The sequence below is a fragment of the Ctenopharyngodon idella genome, chromosome 4 (genome assembly GCF_019924925.1).
Source record: "Ctenopharyngodon idella isolate HZGC_01 chromosome 4, HZGC01, whole genome shotgun sequence".
Lineage (NCBI taxonomy): Eukaryota > Metazoa > Chordata > Actinopteri > Cypriniformes > Xenocyprididae > Ctenopharyngodon > Ctenopharyngodon idella.
Window position 1 is genome coordinate 29,609,825 of NC_067223.1, and position 21,716 is coordinate 29,631,540.

At 37.8% G+C, this 21,716-nt stretch overlaps 1 protein-coding gene across 3 annotated transcripts in view; it reads left to right on the top strand.

Moving 5' to 3' along the window:
- tafa5a (TAFA chemokine like family member 5a) overlaps positions 1 to 21,716 on the top strand; it is a 141,387-nt gene that overhangs the window by 92,761 nt on the left and 26,910 nt on the right. Inside the window, exons 3-5 of one of the 3 annotated variants that reach the window (XM_051890152.1) lie at positions 1,976 to 2,069; positions 14,640 to 14,951; positions 19,600 to 19,798. The exons of the other annotated variants lie outside the window; for them this stretch is intronic. Of the exons in view, the coding sequence (XP_051746112.1) occupies positions 1,976 to 2,069; positions 14,640 to 14,951; positions 19,600 to 19,798 (605 nt within the window). The remainder of the gene's footprint in view (positions 1 to 1,975; positions 2,070 to 14,639; positions 14,952 to 19,599; positions 19,799 to 21,716) is intronic. 3 annotated transcript variants of the gene reach the window in all.

Genomic DNA, 21,716 nt, shown 5'->3' on the forward strand with positions numbered 1-21,716 from the left:
TTTTACTGAACCAAGAAAAAATGCTATTTTATAATATCTGTGGATGTATGTCAGAAATTGAGGCTCATTTGTTTGCATTTTATATCGGTATTCTGCTGGAATGGAGAGCTAGCTGTGTATCATTCATTTGGGAGATGGGGGAATGCATCCTGTTCATTTGGGGGAATGCATCCTGTGAGAACAGTATTTTTATAGATGAAAGTGTTGCTTCTAGGTTCTTCCACAGACTGGGGAAGGCTGCATAATTGTTAACTTAATCATTAACTGTTTAACGAATACACAATGTGCCTATGTATGTAGAACTGTATTAAGAGTCAGAAAACTTGTCTAAATGTAATATGCCACATTGTATGCAAAATGTGAATCATATTTTGAATACAGTTTTTTCTCAATACTTACGTCACTTTTTGAAAACTCTTCACACAGTTCTCCTAACCAACTTTCAGCTTGGCACAGCAGTTAATTTCACATTCAAAATGCACTAAAACTACCAAAACACTTCATACTTGTCTCAAATCAAGTCATTCTTCCATAACACTAGCAAAGGTTGTCAACCAAACACACTTTGTCACTCATAAAACAACGACCTAAAAACATGTAGCATTATACAATGTTTGCTTTTGTAAAGTTTCTTTACAAAACAAGAATGACACTCTCTACTGTTTATAATTCACTGCAGTATATTTTACATAGAAATATTTTTTTTACTGTGATGTCAACATGGACAAAGTTTTCTCCTTTTGTATAGATGATTATGAAATTGAAAGGCTAACACTTGTGTAGGTGTTCAGCTACATCTATTTGTTTTGATAGTATTTTTTTTTTTTTTTAATTGTTATTTTTTTAGATTCCGAATATATTTCAATATGGTATTACAGTAGAAATGTAGCAAATGTGCTCTCTTATTCACTATTTGAAAAGAGTATGTAAATGTGTAAATTGGTACATAGGTACATAGAGTTTTTGTGATGTTTGTGTGTAAGTGAGAAAATAATCCGGCTAAATTGAAAGAAGCAGTCATTGAATGCATTTTGTGCCAAAGCAATGATAAATGATCCACAGTTAATGATGTTTTATTAACAAAGTTCGGGAGGAGCATGCTTAGATAATCTAACCAATCAGCACAAGAGGAGGCATATATATATAGAGAGAGAGAGAGAGAGAGAGAGAGAGCTGACTCACCTCTGCACCACAACAGTTTTCCAGCATCCCTCCTCCACCCCAGCTCCTCACTCTCAATTACTTTTATCCCAGCCTCAAAAAATTCTGAGCTCTGAGCCCTCTCCCCAGACAGCACGCCAAATACACATATTCCATATCTTATCTGATTACATGTAAGTGCAAACTAGTTAAACACTTTAAATTGCACTTATTACGGCAGTACTACATTTAACAATTTATCCACCTCACTGTAGCAGTGTATTTTGTGGCACATTTTTACTTGTAAACTATGTAAAAGCATCCTTATAAATGAAGCTTGTTATAAATGAATTATTTCTGAGATTTCATCTGTTGCCATTTCTTCTTATGTCTTTATAATGGCTGTTTCTTCTGAAGTCCTAATTTGTACCGTGGCTTGTTGAGAAGACGTGCTATCACTTTTTCAAAGTGATCGGATATATGATTTTTGATAAAACAAACAAAAAATTCCATAGAATACAACCCAGAAGACCCTATAGTTACATTCTAGCATCCAAGTCAAGTGCGTTTTAATGTTATAGTGCTTTACACAGTATATATTTTTTCAAAGCAGCTGTACAGTATGTATGTGCCTTACAAGTTTAATATTGTTCCAGATATAAGTGCACAAAAGGAGGACACAGTCCACCAGAGGGGAAGAGAAAGGAGAGAGGGAGAGATGAGAAAAGAGAGAGGTAGAAAAGAGACAAATGAAATTTCAATCAGTTTAATCTGCTGGAGTCCTCAAGGTCTCAGCACAATCGTCATATGTGATGTGACATGCTGTGTCCTTCAGTCTGTAGAGGTCAGTCTACCTACAGGATAATCCACAGAGCACAGACCCAAAATCCTTTACTCCTAGGGCTGGAAATTGAGGACCATTTCTTAAGGTTTATTCATATAGAATGTGAAGCTGACCTGCACAGATGTGTTTTTGGCACTAACTTTCTATGCAAAGGGAACGTGTGTGTGTCTGTGTGTGTGTAAATCAGCACCATCTATTGTGTGGGGTGAATTCGGTCTCCAAACAAAAATATTCGTGCTGATCCCAGAACCAGAACTGTTCCCTTTCAAGGGAACTTGCCCTGTGTCGAATTACGACACCTTAGGGAACGCCTCCAGCATGACAGCCTCTGAAGCACGTGTGAAACTAGTCCAATCCTGATTGGCATTGCATCATAGTGTGTGACGGCACACCACGGAAGCTACAAAGATAAGCTGGCACAAAACAGCGTCAGCTTCTTTTCTTCAGCAAGTGCGCAGTGTGTGTGAAATTGTCATTTAACATTGTTTGTCCTATTTGGTGTTGTTTGTCCTGACAAAAGCGGACCAGGCTTGTGTTCCTTGCGATTCGGGACTCGCGTCTGCCGAGGTGGCTCAGCATCTCAATTCATGGGGTTTGCAAATGGAACTTGCAGAGGAGGTTGAGACGGCTCCAGCCCTTTCTCCGCCTTTATCTGCAGGTTACAGATCTTGTGTTTGGGATACGGAAGCCCGCTTTGTGTCTTCTTCCATCCCGAGCGAGAGCTTGATGCTTGAGCTCTCCAGTTCTGAGGAACTGGAAGTTCTCAGCATTGAGGCAGGGGATATTGAGGATTCGCCACCCTCCTCCCCTGCATATGAGGAGCTGGTTGAGGTTGTATCTTGGGAAGTGGCCAAACTAAACATCGAGTGGCCCCATAAATAACAAGAAGTAAAGCGTAAAAGTAAACTGGATGAACGCTTTCTGCTGACCCAAGCACAACCTCAGTGTAGGCTTCTTCTATGATCTCCATGCTGACCTATCAAAATTGTGGAAGAAGACATTCTCGTCTCGTTTATCGAGCCCATCAGCTAATGTGTATTCTAACATGATGGGCTCAAAAGAGAATGGCTATGGGTTAATGCCCCGGGTGGAAGAGACGCTAGCATTTTATCTCTCCCCCCGACGCTTTGTCATTCTTGAAAGTCCCGATATTGACCACTAAGCCATTCAGAACATTTTCCAGTTTAGTGGGCAATACATATATGGTGGCAAATTGTGCTGGTGCTTCCTTGCATACTATGGCCATCATGCAGATGTATGATGGCAGCTCCATGGCAGCACTTGTGGCAACAGTGGGGAATTTATGGTTTAACCTCTTGGGCATCATGGAGAGGGATCGACTATTCCTCCTTGATGCCCCGCTGTCGCCTTCTGGCCTCTATGGCAATGCTGTACGCTTGATTGTTGAGAGGTTTCAGGAGGCGAAACATCAATCAGCAGCATTTCAAGAGGTTCATCCTTTGCCACTCTCAGTCCTGTTGGGCTGCTGCCAGAGAGCAGCCCCAGCCACCAGACTCCAGCTCCTCATATGGCCAAGGCCAGAAAGAGAGTGCTACTGCTCGAGCCCCCCCCTCAAAGAGGCTGGGGGTTGAGGCAGCGCTCTCGTCCGAAGCCTCGGAGGGAGAAAATGGATCTGAGGGCTGTTATTCTGTTAAAAAAGGCTTCAGGGAAGAGGTCCTCATGCCAGACGGCCTAGTTCTATCCCCTCGCTCCTTCACAAAGTGCATGGATGCTGCATTGGCTCCTCTGAGACTCCAGGGCATTTGTATGCTAAACCATATAGATGTCTTGTTGATTCTAGCCCAGTCACAAGAGATGGTGATTTGACATAAAGATGTCGTTCTTGCTCACATAAGGTGCTTGGGGCTGAGGCTCAATGCCAAGAAGAGTGTGCTATCCCCTCTTCAGAAAACTATATTTCTCAGGGTAGTTTGGGATTCAGTTACGATGCGGGCACGTTTGTCTCCAGCTTGTATCGAGTCTATCCTGATGACAGTAACCAGGATCAAGCTAGGCCAAGCCATCACTGTAAAACATTTTCAAAGATTACTGGGGCTCATGGCAGCAGCATCCAGTGTAATTCCTTTTGTCCTGGTGTACATGAGTCCCCTGTAGTGGTGGCTTAGGATCAAGGGGTTTTCCTTGAAGGGAAACTTGTTCTGTATGACTAGGGCTACATGCAGATGCCTTTTTTCCCTAACTATATGGAAGAAACCTTGGTTCTTATCCCAAGGCCCATTGCTGGGAGTGCTGTGTCATCAGATAATCATGACTTGAATCCCTTACGTGCTGGGGTGTGGCCAGGAGAGACCAAGCCTGGCGCTTAATATATCACTTCACAAGGAAACTATACACCTTAAAGTGGAGAGTATTCACTTTATGGTGCAGAGAGTGTCAGTTGGACCCAGTTAACTGCCCAGTGGCTTCAGTGCTGGATTCTTTCAAGACAATTTCTCTCAGGATCTTTCCCCGTACACAATTAAGGTTTACATGGCAACCATAGCTGCCTTCCATGAACCGTTAAGCGAGGGACCACTTGGTTATTTGTTTCCTTCGTGGTACGCTGAGGATGAGGCCTGCGGCTCATGCCAGGGTTCCAACATGGGACCTGGCTATCGTTCTAGAAGTGTTAACCCTGGCACCCTTCGAAGTCTGTGTTGGAGAAGTTCCTTACTTTAAAGGTGTCTTTTTTGTTGTTACATCAATTACATAAAGAGTTTGGGGGACTTACATGCCCTGTCTATCTCTTCTTCCTGTTTGGAGTTCGCACTCTTGACCAGGTTATTTGCCCATGGTGCTGACTAATGTGGCACAGTCTATTGTCCTTCTTTCCTGTGTCGGTGGATCTAGAGAAGCTACACCTTGTGTGCCCGGTTAGGTCTCCTGAGGCCTATGTACATAAGTCGTCCCCATGGAGGAAGTCTGATCAGCTGTTAGTGTGCTTTGGGTCTCCCAAGAAGGGGTCCCCAGCATCAAAGCAGACCATTAGCAAGTGGATTGTCGAGGCAGTCTTTACAGCATATGAGGTGTGCAGTATGCATTCACCTCTTAGCACACTCTACAAGAAGTGTTGCATCCTCAAAAGCTCTATTGTTGGGGGTTTCCCTTCAAGAGTTCTGTTATGCGGCGGGTTGGGGCTCCCCACACACGTTCATGAGGTTTTATAGTCTGGTCCTTGATTCCATGCTGAGTTCTGGAATACTCTCGCCCTGAGCTGTGCCCAGACAGGTTTCAAACCAGGGCAGGCATTATTCATTGTGGCACAGTGGGCATTTCATTCCCCAAAGTGTCATCATTCAATACAGCGTGAGTTCCCTCAAAAGGGAACATCTCAGATTACGAATGCAACCATTGTTCCCTGAGAAGGTAATGAGACGCTGTGTCCCATTGCCACACCTCCTGAATGCCTGAGAGTGACTTGCTTCAGCTTATCAGAAGCTGATGCTGTTGTGTGCCAGCTTACCTTTGTAGCTCCCGTGGTGTGCTGTCACACACTACGTCACGACACAAATGCCAATCAGGATTGGACAAGTTTCAATCGTGTTTCAGACACTGTCACACTGGAGGCATTTTCTAAAGTGTCATCATTCTACGCAGCATCTTGTTCCCTTCTCAAGGAACTATTGTTACATTTGTAACCCGAGATGTTTCCATTCCTGGTTTTGAAATATAGTATTTTCATCTTAAAAAATAAATCAAATGTTTCTCAGATTAAGACACATTCAGCTGGAAACAACAATGGGAGTTTCAGAATTGAGGACGAAAATCAAGGGAACAGTTATGTATATGTATCTCATAAACAATTATATGTTTCTATATTTAATTGTTTTTACCAGCCTTCTCTCCTATTTAAAAATGTTAATATACTTCTTACAGAGCTGTTTCCTTGTGTTCCCTGTTTTGTGCTGCATTGTGAGCAGTCCAAAAAAAGTAACATGTCAAATTTCATGTCAATTTTTTGTAATCGACTCAGCGGTTATATAGTTAGAGGACATTGTCACCATTGTTGACTTTCATGTTGCGTTAATGTGGACACCATTATCAGTAATTTCACGCCTTCTGCTTCGTCGTCATGTGGAACAATGTGTCATTCTGGAAATATTGACCTGTATAAATATGGAGAGAAAAGAAAAAAGAAAAACGCTTTTGCCACCCCGAGCAGAATGAAATATTTCCATCAAACATCACTCATTCAACTCTTGTCAAAGAAGTGTCAGATATTTGTGCAGATCAAAGCTCTGACAAGAATTGTGATAGTGTGGAGGATCCTGGGAATGAGAGTTGTTTGACTGTGGTTTGTTGGAATGGAGACATGAAGTAATTCTGAAATCACAATAACTCCAATGAACGCTAACACTACATTATACATAATCCCCATATAGTTGCTTTCACTAGACTGAGCACATAAAATCGGAAACACTGAAAGCATTACATGCAATTAGAAAGCTGATGACAGACTTAACCAGAGACATTAGATGAATGAAGGTGAACAGAAATGCATTCTGGGATTGTCTTGCTGTTGAAAAAAGGTGTCACACGCTGCGAATAACACATAACAAGCTTACTGAACAGCAGCAAGCACAAAGCACAAAAAATTAACCTTGTTGTAAACATTATTCACTATTAAACAAGTCCAACATCATTGAACGTAAAAGACAGATTCCTAAATATTTGTACCTCCAAAGTGCATACCTCAAGGGTTCACTTTTCAGAAATTGCCAAAAGCTACAATAATATTGTGCATATCGAAAAAGTAGAACAGCATACAAATATCTGCAAGTACAAATGAGATCTCGCTGAGGTAATACTACTCTCTAACATATTATACAGTTAATATAGTTATGTCCTGTGCTCAATTTGTAAATGAATAATTGCCAGATCAAAAACAGCAATTAAAAGGAGCTGTGGCCAACACTGAATACAATTTCAATTTTCCCGGAACATACAATGACTTTACTAAACGGTGATGGCACAACTATAAGAGCATCGTTCACAAGTTTCTGCATGGCCCTAACTATAGTTTAGTGTATTATTCTGTCACATTTATATATTAAGACCAAATATCATTCAGTTGATCAGTAATATTCTCTCTCGCTGATAACGTTGTTGCCTCTTCCATTACATAGATTTCTGATCAAACACCTGTTGCTTGTGTCTCCCGCTACCCTGATTAATATTAGCAGAATTGTCCAGGGAGCAGTTCCATCTTCACGGGATCTCTTTTAATCAGAAACACCATCACCACCTTTACTCATGAAAATAAATAAAAATATGCTATACTTTTTGACATTTCGGTGATATTAACTTATTTTTAAAAGAATAATTTGTCAGGTAGGCCTATATACACTCTCACCAAACTTTCCACTCCTCACTGCACGGAAAACAATAAGCAGTAAGCACCAACCAAAGTGATTTTGAAGAAAAGCTGATCATTAAAAAATATATATTTGTTGAGGGCCAATAGCGAAACATAACTTCCAAATAGATTTGCATAAACCCTCCATTTTCCAGAACATGATCCAGCAGGATCCGGCTCAAATTGAGCACTGTTTATCTCCAATTTTTAGATCCAGTTTATTCGTTGGTAGATATCTCTCTCAATCAGGAAATAGCAGACGTTTTTCTGATATTAAAACTTTGTCATGTTGCCCTCTAATAGCCAAAATGCAGAGGTCGGAGAATTGCAAGAGACAGGAGGCAAAGTGATGCTTGGAAACATGCTAACAATTAAATGGTAATACAATAATATAAAATGAAAAGTAAGTACAACACAGATGCATGTTTGTGCTCTTATATTTCATAAAGGTTTGTTGTTGAATTGCTGAAAAAGGAAATTGTTGCTTACACACTTGCAGGTTGTGGTGCTTGTAGGTGAGGGGGATGATGGGAAACAGTATGTATAAGCAGGGACAGAAATAGAATTTAATGAGTTCAAATGCTCTACAGTGTATTTGACAGTGAAAATGTCTGTGTGAAAATATGAAAGATTATATGGCCTCACCATAAAATTATATGGATTTTTTATAATAGCACTTTAATTTTAGGTGTATGTTTGGTTTTTTGTGTTTTTGTGCTAGTTTTCCCGTTTGTTTGATTACTGTGTTAGTTGCCTTAGTTACTGATTTAGTTACACTCCTGTTCTGAGTTGCGTTAATCATCCCTATGTATTTATAGCCTTCATTTGAATTCATTCAATGTTCATTCTCATCTATGTATACTTGGTTGTTCTATTCCTGTGGTTTCAGGAGTGATATTCCTGAGTATTTTGGTTCCTTTGAGTTTTGTATTTTTTTTTTTTTTTTTCAACCAGACATGACAAATATATGTGTATCTTACATTTGCAGATTTGTGCAAATAAATGTATTGTAGGGAAATTAGCTAAATGTGCTGGAATTATGCATTTTTATATGCAGTTTCTAGCAAATGAGTGTGATAAAGAAAGTGTGATATTAATGTATTAGTGTGATATTAATATATGGACATTTTCAATCAAAACTCATAACTCATAACCATCGCATTTAAAACTCTCAAACATGTATAATGTCAAACACACGTTACATGTTGTGATTGGATGCTTTTCGTCTGTTTCTGTCCAAGTCTGAGAAGAATGCACAAGTTTGTTCGCACACGACACATTCCGTCTGAGCTTTTTTCTAGTCCTAGAGTACCCCCAGTGGTTCACATTTTGGATGTGTCTCTTATTTGATGCACCCATTTCAGTTCTTTAAGTCTCTAATCACAAGCTGATGAGTTGAATCAGGTATTTTGATTAGGGAGCACAAAATGTGCTGTGTTGGAGCTACTCCAGATCCAGGATGAATGAAGATATATTTAACAATGACTTTATTTATTGGTTATTAATAACATTCTTCATAATATAATGATATAATCATATATAATCAGGGCAGGTTCCTCAGAGGAGACAAAAGCAAAATAAAAGCAAAAATAAAATAATTCAAATATTACAATATATAACATTAGAAATATATAAAGAACTAATTTTTCTGAAGTGACACTGTCTAATAGTGACACCAGTGGTTAAAGTTACAGCATGAGACTTTCTTGCCTCACCTGAGCCCACTGCATTTTAACAGACCCCATAAAGTGTGCCGTGGGGTTGCTGGTGGGTATTTATTGAGAATGATTGATGGAAGAGTCACGTGAGTGGAGGCAATGCCTACATCACATTATGATTGGCTATTGCTTTGTTTATGTGATAAATCCTAGCTCTCGTTTTCGTGCGTGTTTTGCAAATTGCTATGAATAAAAATTTGCCGTTAATAGGAAGAATAATTAAAAAAGCAAGTAAACAACTAACCAACCTGATATCATCGATCACATTCAAGCTTGAAATGACTTGATCTTTGAGGGTTTTTTAGAGAGCAATAAGTGTGAAATTACATCTCCGAGTCTGTGACCAACAATGACACCTGCAGTGGTTACTGAGCTTTGATGATCAGTGATATGAAAATAAGTTGACTTCTAAAAAAAAATAATAATAATAAAAATTTTTAAAAAGTTAAACCTCAGAGAAGAAAGTGCATGGATTGTATTTCATGTCACGTGTTTCTTAGTCTTGATTTCTCACAACTTGTGTGCTTTTTCTGGGCTAGACAGAGTGAACTGTGGTGCTAATAGAGCAGGGGTGTCCAATCCCGCTCCAGGAGGGCCACCATCCTGCAGAGTTCAGCAACAACCCCAAATAAACACACCTGAACCAGCTAATCAAGGTCTACTAGGCATACTAGAAACTTCCAGCCAGGTGTGTTGAGACAAGTTGGAGCTAAACTCTCCAGGACTGAGTTTGGACATTCCTGTAATAGAGTGTTATGAACGTGCACAGAAGACCAATGGCCGAGGTGAGGATTTTCGTTAAATAACACATTAAATTTCGGTTATAACACATTAATTATCGTATACCCCATAACACATGGGACATACAACACCGGTCTCATGGGACCATTCTGTGATATTTTTCCATCTTTTTTTAAAGCTTGATGCTGTTCGCTATTCACTACCATTATATGGACGATGTCATGTCTGTTGTTGGTTTTGACCATGTGTTCATGTTTTTTTTTTTTTTAAATTTGTCTTAGTCTTACTTCCTGGTCATGTCATGTGATTCCCTGTTTCAGTGATTCCCCTGGCTCAGTATTGGCCAACACTGTACATGTGAACATGCATGCATGTGATGCTGACGCAGGAGCTGGCCAATAATGAGTTGGAGTTCTGACATAGAACACGAAAGTGCTGCACTGCATTCACTACGTCAACAGCGTAGGAGAAAGACGGGGAGAAAAGAATTTTTTCTTTTGTTTATTTTTGTTTTGTTTTGTCGCTTCGTAACATTAAGGTTAAACCACTGTAGTCACATGGACTATTTTAACAATGTCTTTACTACCTTTCTGGACCTCAAAAGGTACAATGACATTTCTGCCAATGTGTGGTTCAAAAAAATGTCAACATTAACTGATACATGAATGAATGAATGAATGGAGTGTGTGTATCAAAAAGTTAGAAAAACTGAACTTTGACTATTCTGCTGAAATTTTTAAAGCATAGAGTCCTGGGACATTTATGAAATCCACTGCATTGTGAAAGCTCCACATTGACTGTAATCTATAACAGTAAAAATGGAAATGAACTGTCAAACTTTGCTATTCACTAAGCATCCAAACTCTACAAGCTCTTCTGGAGAGTGAATATGTTAATGTAGTGTTGTTAATGTTAATTGTAGTGTTATTATTTTTTTAAATATATTTTTTTAAGGATTGCTTATCAGTAAGTAATGTGGTTTTAGATGGCTTTTTAAAAATTATGCACTGAACAGTGAACAGCTCTCCAAACAGTCGTGCAGCAAAACATTAGCATAGAAATTACAAGATTTGCATGGAAGCATTCGTTTTAAAAGACTCCTGCCACCTACTACCATTCACTTACACTTCTGTAAAAAGTAATTTTTATTAGCATGAATATATGCAGTTTCAGCAGTCAGATTGTGTTGAGTGATGGATGCGAATGGATGGGTATTTGTATGAAAAAGGATAACAGGGCTATGAACTAAGACGTGACTGAGGTGAGTAGTTGAATAATGTAAATGTTTTACATTGTAATGGTCCCGTGTGGAATTTTCTAAAGACACGCAAAATTATGATAAATAATAAGCATTAAATATCACTTAAAAGATGTGGTGTGGTTGAAAGGTGGAGGAAAGAAACTTTGTTCTGCACCCCATTAAATCAAGAGACAAGAGAGGGCATTGCCACAAATTTCTCACAAATTATTTCAAGGGCAAGAAAATGTACCCATTTATGTATTAGAATAATTTTTAATGAAATGATCTCAGTACAATTAGGTAAAATTAATACAGGACTACTTTCTATATTATAAGTACATTATTATCTCTTTATACCAGTCCTGTCCAACATTTAATGTTAAAGGTTTATTGCTAAATTAAATCATTCATGCATATTTTACAAAAGCACATTAAAAGCTGTCTATGTATTTTGCAGATTTGTGCAAATAAATCCACCCTGTTGTAGAGAAATTAGCAGGGTGTGCTGGAGCCATGGTGTTGTGTGCAGTTTCTAGCAAATGAGTGTGGAAAAGGAAGGTACTTGCAGATGTATGGCCGCACTGGCCAAATGATTTCCACTTTAATAAATGCGTTACCCACAGAGTAGGTTTAATCTAAACCCCTCGTCTTCACGTTATAGCAAACCAGGCCATTCTCATGATAAAGTGCTACCAGGTGTACGGAGGATACCAAGCTGTTGATTACATCAATTGTTATTGATGTTCCATTAAGTACCATTTCATTTGTTTCTTTCTTGTAATTAATCATCAACTGCTGTTTTTTTTCCCACTTGTTGTAGTTTTAGTGTACCACCAGCATGGTGCTTGGACTTATAGACCTTACCTGTACTTTGATGACTGAAGCAAAAAAGAAAAAAAAAAAATGAAGGTTTTTCATGCTCTTTATGCCATTTTTCCAATCAAGTATAAATAATATAGTTCACATATATAGCCCACACCCAAAACGAAATAGATCTGTTTCATTTATCTCATGGCACTGTAGAATGCTAATGCAGTATGCGTTCTTTATTTTTTCGGCCACAAAAGGAGAAATAAAAAAATAAAAAATGTCTCGCTTGCGCTCATCCATATAATGCCAGTGAATAGTGACCAGCATCAAGCTTTAAAAAAAGATGCGAAAGTATCACAGAATGATCCCATGCAATGTCATATATCCCACGTGTTCTGGGGGTATAAAATAGGGTTTGGTGAAAAACAAACCAAAAATGTAATTATTTAATGAAAATCCTGACCTTGGCCGTTGGTCTTCTGTGCACGGCTGTGCACTTGTGAGACTCTATTAGCGCCGCAGTTCACTCTGACTCGCCCAGAAAATCCACACAAGTTGTGAGAAATCAAGATTATTTAAAACACAGCATGAAATACAATGCCTAGAAATCCCCAAAAAGCATTTGTGTACTTTCTTCACTGAGTTGAATATCTCCAGACTAGAACTCCAGTTGTCAGATGACAGTCAGATTGACAGTGTAGAATGCTTGATTCTAATAAGAAACTATGGGGCCAGATTTACTTACAGCTTATGCCAGCACAAACCCCCTTTTGGTGTTAAAAAAATGCTGTCTGGATTTACTAAGGACACGCAGTGAAAAATTAGCCCTGAAAAGGCGTGGAGACAATTATTTTTTAGGCTGATCTTATTTCATATGCATTTGTAGGTGTTTCACTTTCAGACACAAAATTTATGGGAGGAGAGTATTTAAATGAATCACGCTACGTGATTTACTAAGCTTTGCGCTCGTCAATTGACTGGTATTTGTGCCATTATTTAACACCCAAAAAAAGCATGTTTTAAACCAGATGCTACTTTGCACTTCTCTTCGTAGATTGCGTTGGTTATTGTGGAAATGATCTGGCTGCATCTGTGTTCATTAATTTGCGCATTGTCATAAATCACCTGCAGGAATTTCCACTCCTGTCTGCGCTTTTTTGGGATAATGCTCTCATGCTAATTTGCTAAATCTGGCCCTATGCTCTTAAATAATTTGATGTTGACTGGCATGGCTATGAAATAATTACTTTTCTACTGTATAGCTCCTCACCTAATTATTTCAGTTAAAATAAGAACAAATATATATTATAAAAATGACAATTTATATCATATTCATTTTCTTCTCTCTCTCTCTCTCTCTCTCTCTCTCTCTTTCACACAAACACACACACACACACACACACACAGAATAATTTATTTGCTTTGCATTGGGTTGCTTTACTGCCTCAGGGTGTGTCTTAATTTTTAATAATTCAGTGGTCCATTGTGAATTATTCCACATTCAATTCAACAACGCTAAGTGTAAACTACATCAGAAACTGTGTTGAAAATGTTTTCATAAGATACAATTACACTTAATTTTCAATTTTAAAGGTTTCTTGTCTAAGTATGTTGCGTTCTGTCAGTGCCTTCCTTCTGCATGCATGCCAATACTATGACCTGTCTTAGGGTTGGTCAAAATTAAAGCAACATTGAGTTGTTAAAATGTTTCTTAAGTGATAAAACTAACACCGCTATGTACATGCACTTCTAAAGACATTTCATTTTAAAGTTCATAAAACTTCCTATGGATGTCAAAATGAAATGTTGGGAGTCTTGCAACGTACATGCAAAGTGCACTGGTCGTTTTTTTACATATCATTTAAGGGACTTGTTTTTTAATTAGGGGGGTCAGTTTGCGGTGGCCAAAATTTAATTGTAAGTGCAAAGTGCAGAGGAGAGGAAAATAAACTTCGAGAAGGAGGATTTAACTCAGTGATCTGGATATAAACAAGCATCATTAATATTGAAGTTTGTCAGACACGGACTGTTGAATGATGAAGTTGAAAAATGGAGTGTTTTCAAAATGGGAGCATGTGTCATAAATCTAATAGAGAAATAGATGAGGAGAGTCAAAGCTGGAAAGTGTTTGTTCTTCTGCTAGTCTCTGAGAAAAGAATCAAGGCAATCTTAAGTCTGGATTTGCTTGTGCACTCCTCCATGTTTATATCTATAAAGACATAAAACAATATAGTATGATTTCAGGATTTATCTGTTATTTATCTGTTTAATCTTCAATTTTTGTCATCATTTATCTACCCTCATATTGTTCCAAAACCCCTGACATTCATTCTTCTGTTGAACTGAATGGGAGCTGAATGACAAAGCTGCTTTTCCACATAAAAAAACAAAACAATATAGCGACCAGTCGCTGACAGGCTCCAAAAATTACAACAAAGTATCATTATAAATATAGTCCATTCGACTGAGGTATGTTGAAACTTTGTCCAAATAAATCAATTTAGATAATGGCAATTGTGATTGAAATGGCAACTTGTTCCAATTTGGCCCACAAGAATACTGTTTCTTTGTGCCACCATCAGATCCACTTAAGAATCCACTTCATCTTTTTTTTTTTTTTTTTTTTACCTTGTGTCCAATGTTTGACTCAAAATCTTTTGTTTATTATTTACATTACCTCTGGCAGTTCTGCTCTCTGGAGACTCCATTTAGAGTTTCTATTGCATCAAATCTGTCTGTTTTTGAATTTATTCTGAGTACTGAATTACAGAGGTCTTCATCTTCTCATAGAGTTCTAGAGTACTTCCACTACACTTTCCTCCTTTCTGATATGTACTTTAGTGATGACGACAGTCCACTGGACCACAGCGGCTTGTTCTACCTCCAATCTACACCTAAACGTTTGGCTGATGGTCCTGCTAATGTGCTTCTGTTGCTATTTGTGCATGTGAAGAGTGAGTCTCTAATTGGACTGGAGAGTTCCTGTCTCTGGCAGACCTTTACAGTAAAGGGCTATGGGTTGTTTGGAATTACTCTGGTCCTGAAGAGAGCAGGAGGTAGTGGAGCGATGGCAAAAGTGGACTTCTCATTGCACTTGGTGCTGTGAGAGCAGCAACAGTGTTTTTCTTCTGGCTGACAGCGTCTGATTGTGCTTTACCTGTGCACTTTCCTTTGATGTAATCTGCAATTTTCTGTACCTCCAGCTTCTCATGTGTTATTTACTACTGAGCCTGGATTTGAAAGCAATGCTTGCGCAAGATGCAATCATCTGAAGCCCATTCGGCCGAAAAAGACTATATTTTTATAGATTGTGTCTTTTAAAATATACCGAAGTATGCATTCCCATCTGCATATCAGCATTCCACCTGACGTTAAAGAGGAATGGATATCTATTTGGTGCCTTAAGATCCCTTGTGAAAAAGAAGTACACTAAAACATACTTTTTAAAAGAGTACTTATTACAGAAATAATATAAAGTTAAGTGTGAACTGAATGTAATATTTTCGGACACTTAGGCCCCGTCCACACAAAGCCAGTTCTTTCCCTATCCAATCTTTTTTTTTTCCTCGTCTCAAGAAATATCTGCGTACACACGAAACCGCTGAAACCGGCTCAAAACAATGTAGTATACATGCCAGACCAGTATGTGGCACTGTAATTCTGCCACAGAGATACAGTTACAACAGAGAATAAGACTTGGAGAATGCGCATAAACCTTGCGCGATGTATACAAACTTAGTAAAGCTTGTAAAGCTTTATTTTGGCTCAGTAGCTTCTGCAGAACGAACACAAGCATCTAGAGTCTGCTATTGTTGTTGCTGTTTCTGTTTTGTGCTGTAAGCGGTGTCTGACTAGGGTTGACACGTGGGGTGATGACATCATCGTTTCACAAAATATATGGATTGGCTGTACACATGAAAACGCAAGGGCGGCATTTTCAGATTTATCCACTCTGGGACCCGGTTTCAAAAAAAAAAATTCACGTTCTGAAAACGCCGGATTCGTCTGGATGAAACGCTTATCCGATACAAAATGTATGCATATACACCTAAACGCGTCTCCGTGTGGACGGGACCTTAATTGCATGCTAATTGCAATTAAATAAAAAATATAGGCCTGCTAGTTTAAATTTATAATAGATGCAGAGCTGAAATCTAGAGTGTGTAAGCAGTCCAGGTAGAGAAACAAACTGGTTTGTCATTTGTTAGTTTTCATTTTGCTCTTGTGTTTCTGGTGAATTCATTACCCTTACTTAATTTAATTGAAGAAAGTTTTAACACGATTTAATTTAGTTTATTCAGAATAAATTAGTTTAGTTGGGTCAACACAATTTAGTTGGTTTAGGTCAAATTAATATACTCTAGTATGTTTAACTAAACATTATTACATTAGTAACTTGATGTTCTTTTTTTTTTTTTTGTATTAACTTAATTTTCTTACATTCAAACAGGCAGTTTTGTCCATAAATTACACAAAATGTATATAATGAACAAATAAGAAAAGACTGGTATCAGTAGCGACATCAGTATTGATGACTGAGTGCCCACAGCCTAAGCACAAGCGCCACTCTTCTGTATAATGGTAACCAGAAAATTCAAAATCATTACAGAAACTCCTCTAAATGTCCATCATAACTGAACATTAAACACTAACATAAACGTCTAACTTTTCTGTGTAAACTACAAAAAATGTGAATTTGTGTTCATTTTTTACAACATTGTCATCTGTATGCAAAAAAAAAGGAAAAACTTTTTCGTTTTTAGTACATCGTTGTCGTGTAAACGTGCCCTCAGTCCCCTCCCTTGTTAGTTACCATAGTTACCCATTGTTTTCACCTGTGTTTTCTTTAGTTTACTTTGTTTGTCCCTGGTATATACAGCGCTGAGTTTTCTGTTCACTTTGTTGGTTCTCATTTTTGTATATGTTGTGGTTTGCTTTGCTAATGCTTGTTTATAGCTATCTCCTGAGTGTTTGGTTTATTCAGTACAGATTGACATTATAACAAAGTGCATTAATGAGTGGGTTAAGAAACATTCATTAAAGTGTACTCTCTTTAAGTACACTTAAGTGGCCTTTCATTTAATATTATATTATCTGCAAGTAATTTAAAAATGTACTTTTAAGATTTGAAGTACACTACATTCAATACAATTAAGAATTTATTTAAAAAATTTTCATTTATTTTTCACAAGAGATGGGTGTTAGCTGTTGGCAGTTGCGTTGTGACTTCTGATATGACTAGTCATGAATTATTGGTGAGGGTTGGTACAGTTGCACAGGATGTTTGCCGGATGGTTGGTGGATGAAGAGGCCATTATCCTGAGAATGCTACCCTTTGATGCACTGGCAAGGTGGTATTAAACAATTCATATCTCATATGTCACCAACATTGGGCAGGCTTAACTGGCAGGGATGTGGAAAGGAAAAATAAGGTTATGGGCAGAGATGCTCATTACTGTAATGCCCTGACCATTATGCCCTGAGAAGTATGCTTGAATGTGACAAGAAAAAAGTTGCAGAGGCCTGCTACTAAACACATTTGAGGTCATTCAAACCTCATAATGTGTTTTCTGAGGATATCACAAATAAGATGTCTGTGATTTATTTATTTATTTTTTATTTTTTAAATAGTGTTCTAACAGTTGGGAACAGTTGGCAAGTTTAACTGCAGCAATGATGCATTTCTATAAATGTTTACTATATAGCTAGACCAGTGAAGTCAAGACATAATGTGTTTCTTCAGTCATTTGTGTCTTTATATTATATTTTCTTTCTTTATGTCATCTTTAAGAATTTTGACCCTTTTGATCTGCTTAATGGACCTGGAATTACACCATTTTTGCATGAAGTATGCTTTACATGGTCATGGACTTTGGGTGTGCCATCTGAAAGTGATATTTAGAGAAAGGGGACAAATATCAGTTAACTCGGCTTTCTAAATGTAGGAAGTACATTAAATGCAAGTGCATAGAAAACATCCAAGGCATATAATCAGTTATCATGTGCGTATTAAAATGCATTCATGCACCAAAGTAACAAATATCGCTATACTGGCATTCCTTCATCCAATACCTGAGAATCACATACATTGTTTGAATTAACCGGCCAGTTTTTTTAAAGCACGTTCTGCCATGTAGCATTGCTGGATGATATCAACAGTAAGGTGACAAGCATATGTGAGGAGCAAAAGAAACAAATCTATGCTCCAAAAGGAGACACAAATGAATACAAATGACATCTCTCGCTGCAAGCAGAGGACATAAATCAGGTTTGGATTAATATTGAAGGCAGACTCCCATTTTTTACATTAAGTTAGATGCTCAAAGTGGGGACCATTATAATAACAAACTCAGTGCTTAGTGTGCTAACTTAATAGTGTGCTCCGTCAGTGTCAGGTTTGAGGTGAACTTGAGGAGGAGGACAGGGTTGAGGAAGAGACGATGAATGCCCTTGTAATCCACCTCTAAAGTCTACCCATATATGGAGCACTTAGCCTGAATACATCTGCTCAGGAAGTTTCTCTCTAAATAAATGAACCACAGCATAGCTAAGGTTTATTCGACTCGCAGAACGAGGTTCCATAGACGCATAGTCAGTCAAAGCCTTGTAGGTTTTTAATTGTGGCAATCTTTGTGAAAGAGGAAGTGACCGCTTTTTCTGCTTCAGTGACGGAGACTCACACACTGTCACACCACAATGTCACATTGCGGTAAACCACTCGCTGACCGAACATCAAGTAATTAGCCCTAGTTTAATACCTCTCTGGCTCTACCCAGCCAAGATATTCCCTGTACCTAAAAATAAATGCTGAGATGTCCCTATGCCGGAGATCAAGAACCCCAGTGCCATGGTGTGACGTGCTGCCGAAGGCTCCAGCTGTCTGGAGCCAGTGTACATCCCCAGTCGTCTGTAACAATTACAACCATCATTACTATTAATGAGCTTGCTTTCAGGGTCGCAGGATAATAACAATGTGCAACGTAGTCACAGCCGTGAAAGTAACTTTTTTTGCACGGTTTTTTGTACAAGGCGGCCCATTTTACTGGTCATTTTCTCTAGCATTTTAATGTATATAAATATACATTATATATATATATATATATATATATATATATATATGTATATTTATGTATATGTATATTTATGTGTATGTATATATATATATATATATATATATATATATATATATATATTATGTATATGTATATAATGTAAATGTATATGTATATAATGGTACATGTATTTGTCCCGAACCACCATGGTACGGATGTCACTGTTCGGTTCATAAAGTCAGACAAAGAATACAGTCAGTCACAGGCGATCCACACTCCAATCCATATATATATATATATATATATATATTCCAATGTAAAATATGGTTGCTGAAACAAAAAATAGTTTAGAACCACTGCTGACAAACAGTTGAATATGTTTATTACACAAATGAGCTTTTGATTAAATGAGTCTATGAATATAATGTAAATTGCTCATCTTTTTTTAAAGCAAAAACATTGGTAATGCACAGCCTCTTAATATCATTCCAAACTGCTGAGAAAACTAAAACTATTTAATATTACACAAAAAAGTGTAAAAGAAGGCAGTGTGAAGACGCATAAAGGCAGGACCTGAGGGAGCTCACCATGGACACATTGTGAACGCAGTCTCTGTGGCCCACTGGGGGTTATTTTCTAATCCTCTGTAATGTATGGGAAGCATGAAACAGCGAGTGTTGCATGTGTTTGGTTTGCAGTCCTTTTAGTGGAAGAGCTCATGTCAGCGCTGCAGAAAGTACGGTTCTGTTGCCGAGGCAACCCCGAGCTACAGCAGGTCTGGTGATTGGACTTTGGGGAGCGCAGCCAGTTGTCACCGTAGCTTTAGTGAAGACATTTTTAGTGATTTCCACACTAATGATCTTTTTCACTTCACATTGTACAAGTAACAATAAAAAGGTCAGGAGTTCTAAATAATCCACTTATTTTTGCACAATAGATGCCATACACTAATGCCACGCAATATTTGTGTCAGCATCAGCATTTGGAGGTAACTAGCTAAAGGTAGTGATGCTTAATATTCTTCAATTTTTACAATTGTTCAAAAGCTCAGGAACAGTGTAGTTTTTACAGTAATGAGCCATTTAGAAGTAGCAGTAGAAGTGTAGCTTGACAAAATGTTGTATAACATTGCGTCTCAAAGTTATCATGTTTGTCTCATTGTATTGTACTCAAAGCTGTACTAAGTCAGTTAGTTAGTTAGTTAGGTACATGCTATTGTCATGTTTTCAGTTTGTGTTTGGAATTTCAGTTTGTATTTTGATACATTCCTATGTTCCTTTGTTCAGTTTCCCACAACTCATTTGTCTGTCTTAATGAGATAATTTGTCCCAGCTGTGTTTGATTAATTATCTTGTTTCTGTTTGCTATTTAAGATACACCCTTGCTTTCAGTCTATGTCCGGTCGCTGTCGTGTTAACGTGTGTTTCCCTGCCTGTTACCTGATTCTTGAGTGTTATTATTAAAGTTTTGTTTGGATTTCATCGTCTGAGTCTTCAGCCTGTTCCTGAGTATACCACACCGTGGCAGCTATTTACTATGGAAGCTTGTTTCTGCCAAGGAATAAAAAAAAAAAGAAATAAAAAAAAAAGAAGGAAAAGATAATTGTGACAATTCTTTTTGTCACAATTCTGGCTTTTTTCTTACAATTGTGAGTTATAAAGTCAGAATTGCAGGTTATAAACTTGCAATTGCAAGAAATAAAGTTAGAATTGTGAGTATTCTTCTCAACTGCGCAATTCTGACTTTTTTTCTTTCTAATTGCGAGTTTATATCTTGCAGTTCTTACTTTTTTCTCGCAATTGTGACTTTATATCCCACAATTCTGACTTTATAACTTGCAGTTATGTTATTATTTCTCACAATTGTTTGAAATAAAATCAGTTGCGAGAAATGTAGTGAGAATTGTGAAATAGAATTCACAATTACCTTTTTTATTTTTTATTCAGTGGCAGAAACAAGTTTCCATAATTTACAGTACAGTGTAGTGATAGATTTTATTTGCACCAAGTATAATTAGCAACAAATAGCATCTTATTTATAATAAGTGCAAATAATGATAGATGCTATTCACACAGAATGTAAATAGAAGTAAAATGCTATTTGTACTAAAGATAAAATATCTGAGCAATGGTGGGTTAGTGAGAAAATAGCCTTTGCCAAACAGTCATACTATTTGATATAATTTTTATAAGTTATATATTTAAAAAAAAAAAAAAAAAAAAAAAATTTCCCCCTTAAACAGTTTTTATGTAGTTAATATTTTTGTTGTGTATCTAACTGCTTCTCCATAAGACTTGTGTCACTGCAGTGCAGACATGCAGTTGACTGGGTTATGGTGCCCCCATTGGTGCTTGTGTGTATTGCAAATTTAATCCATAATAGAGCAGTGCAAAATTTACATGTGGATGCTGCATCAACTGATTACAAACTACTTTAAATTATGAGTAGCTTGTAGTTTGGCAGGCTATAGAATTAAAATAGCTACCTGAACACTGGTCACTAAGATGTCAACCACTGCACATTCAGTTATTTTAGCTTTGGCTTTTGAGTGAAGAGCGCCATGACCTTGACTTGTGAGATTGAAAGCTTGTGGATTTAAAAAAGCAGCTTCAGTCCTGAATCACTGATTTTGCTTTAGTGCATGTGTGTAAGGAAGTTGGGGATGGACGACGTAGAAAATCAAAAAGATAAACATGCAGGTAGTTGACCTAGGGAGCTACCGCTGTTCAAGTGGCTGAGTTGCCTTTAAATTTGTCCAGGGACATTGTAGCGAGAGGTATAATACACCTGCCAGTCCCGGTAAGGGTTGGGCCTC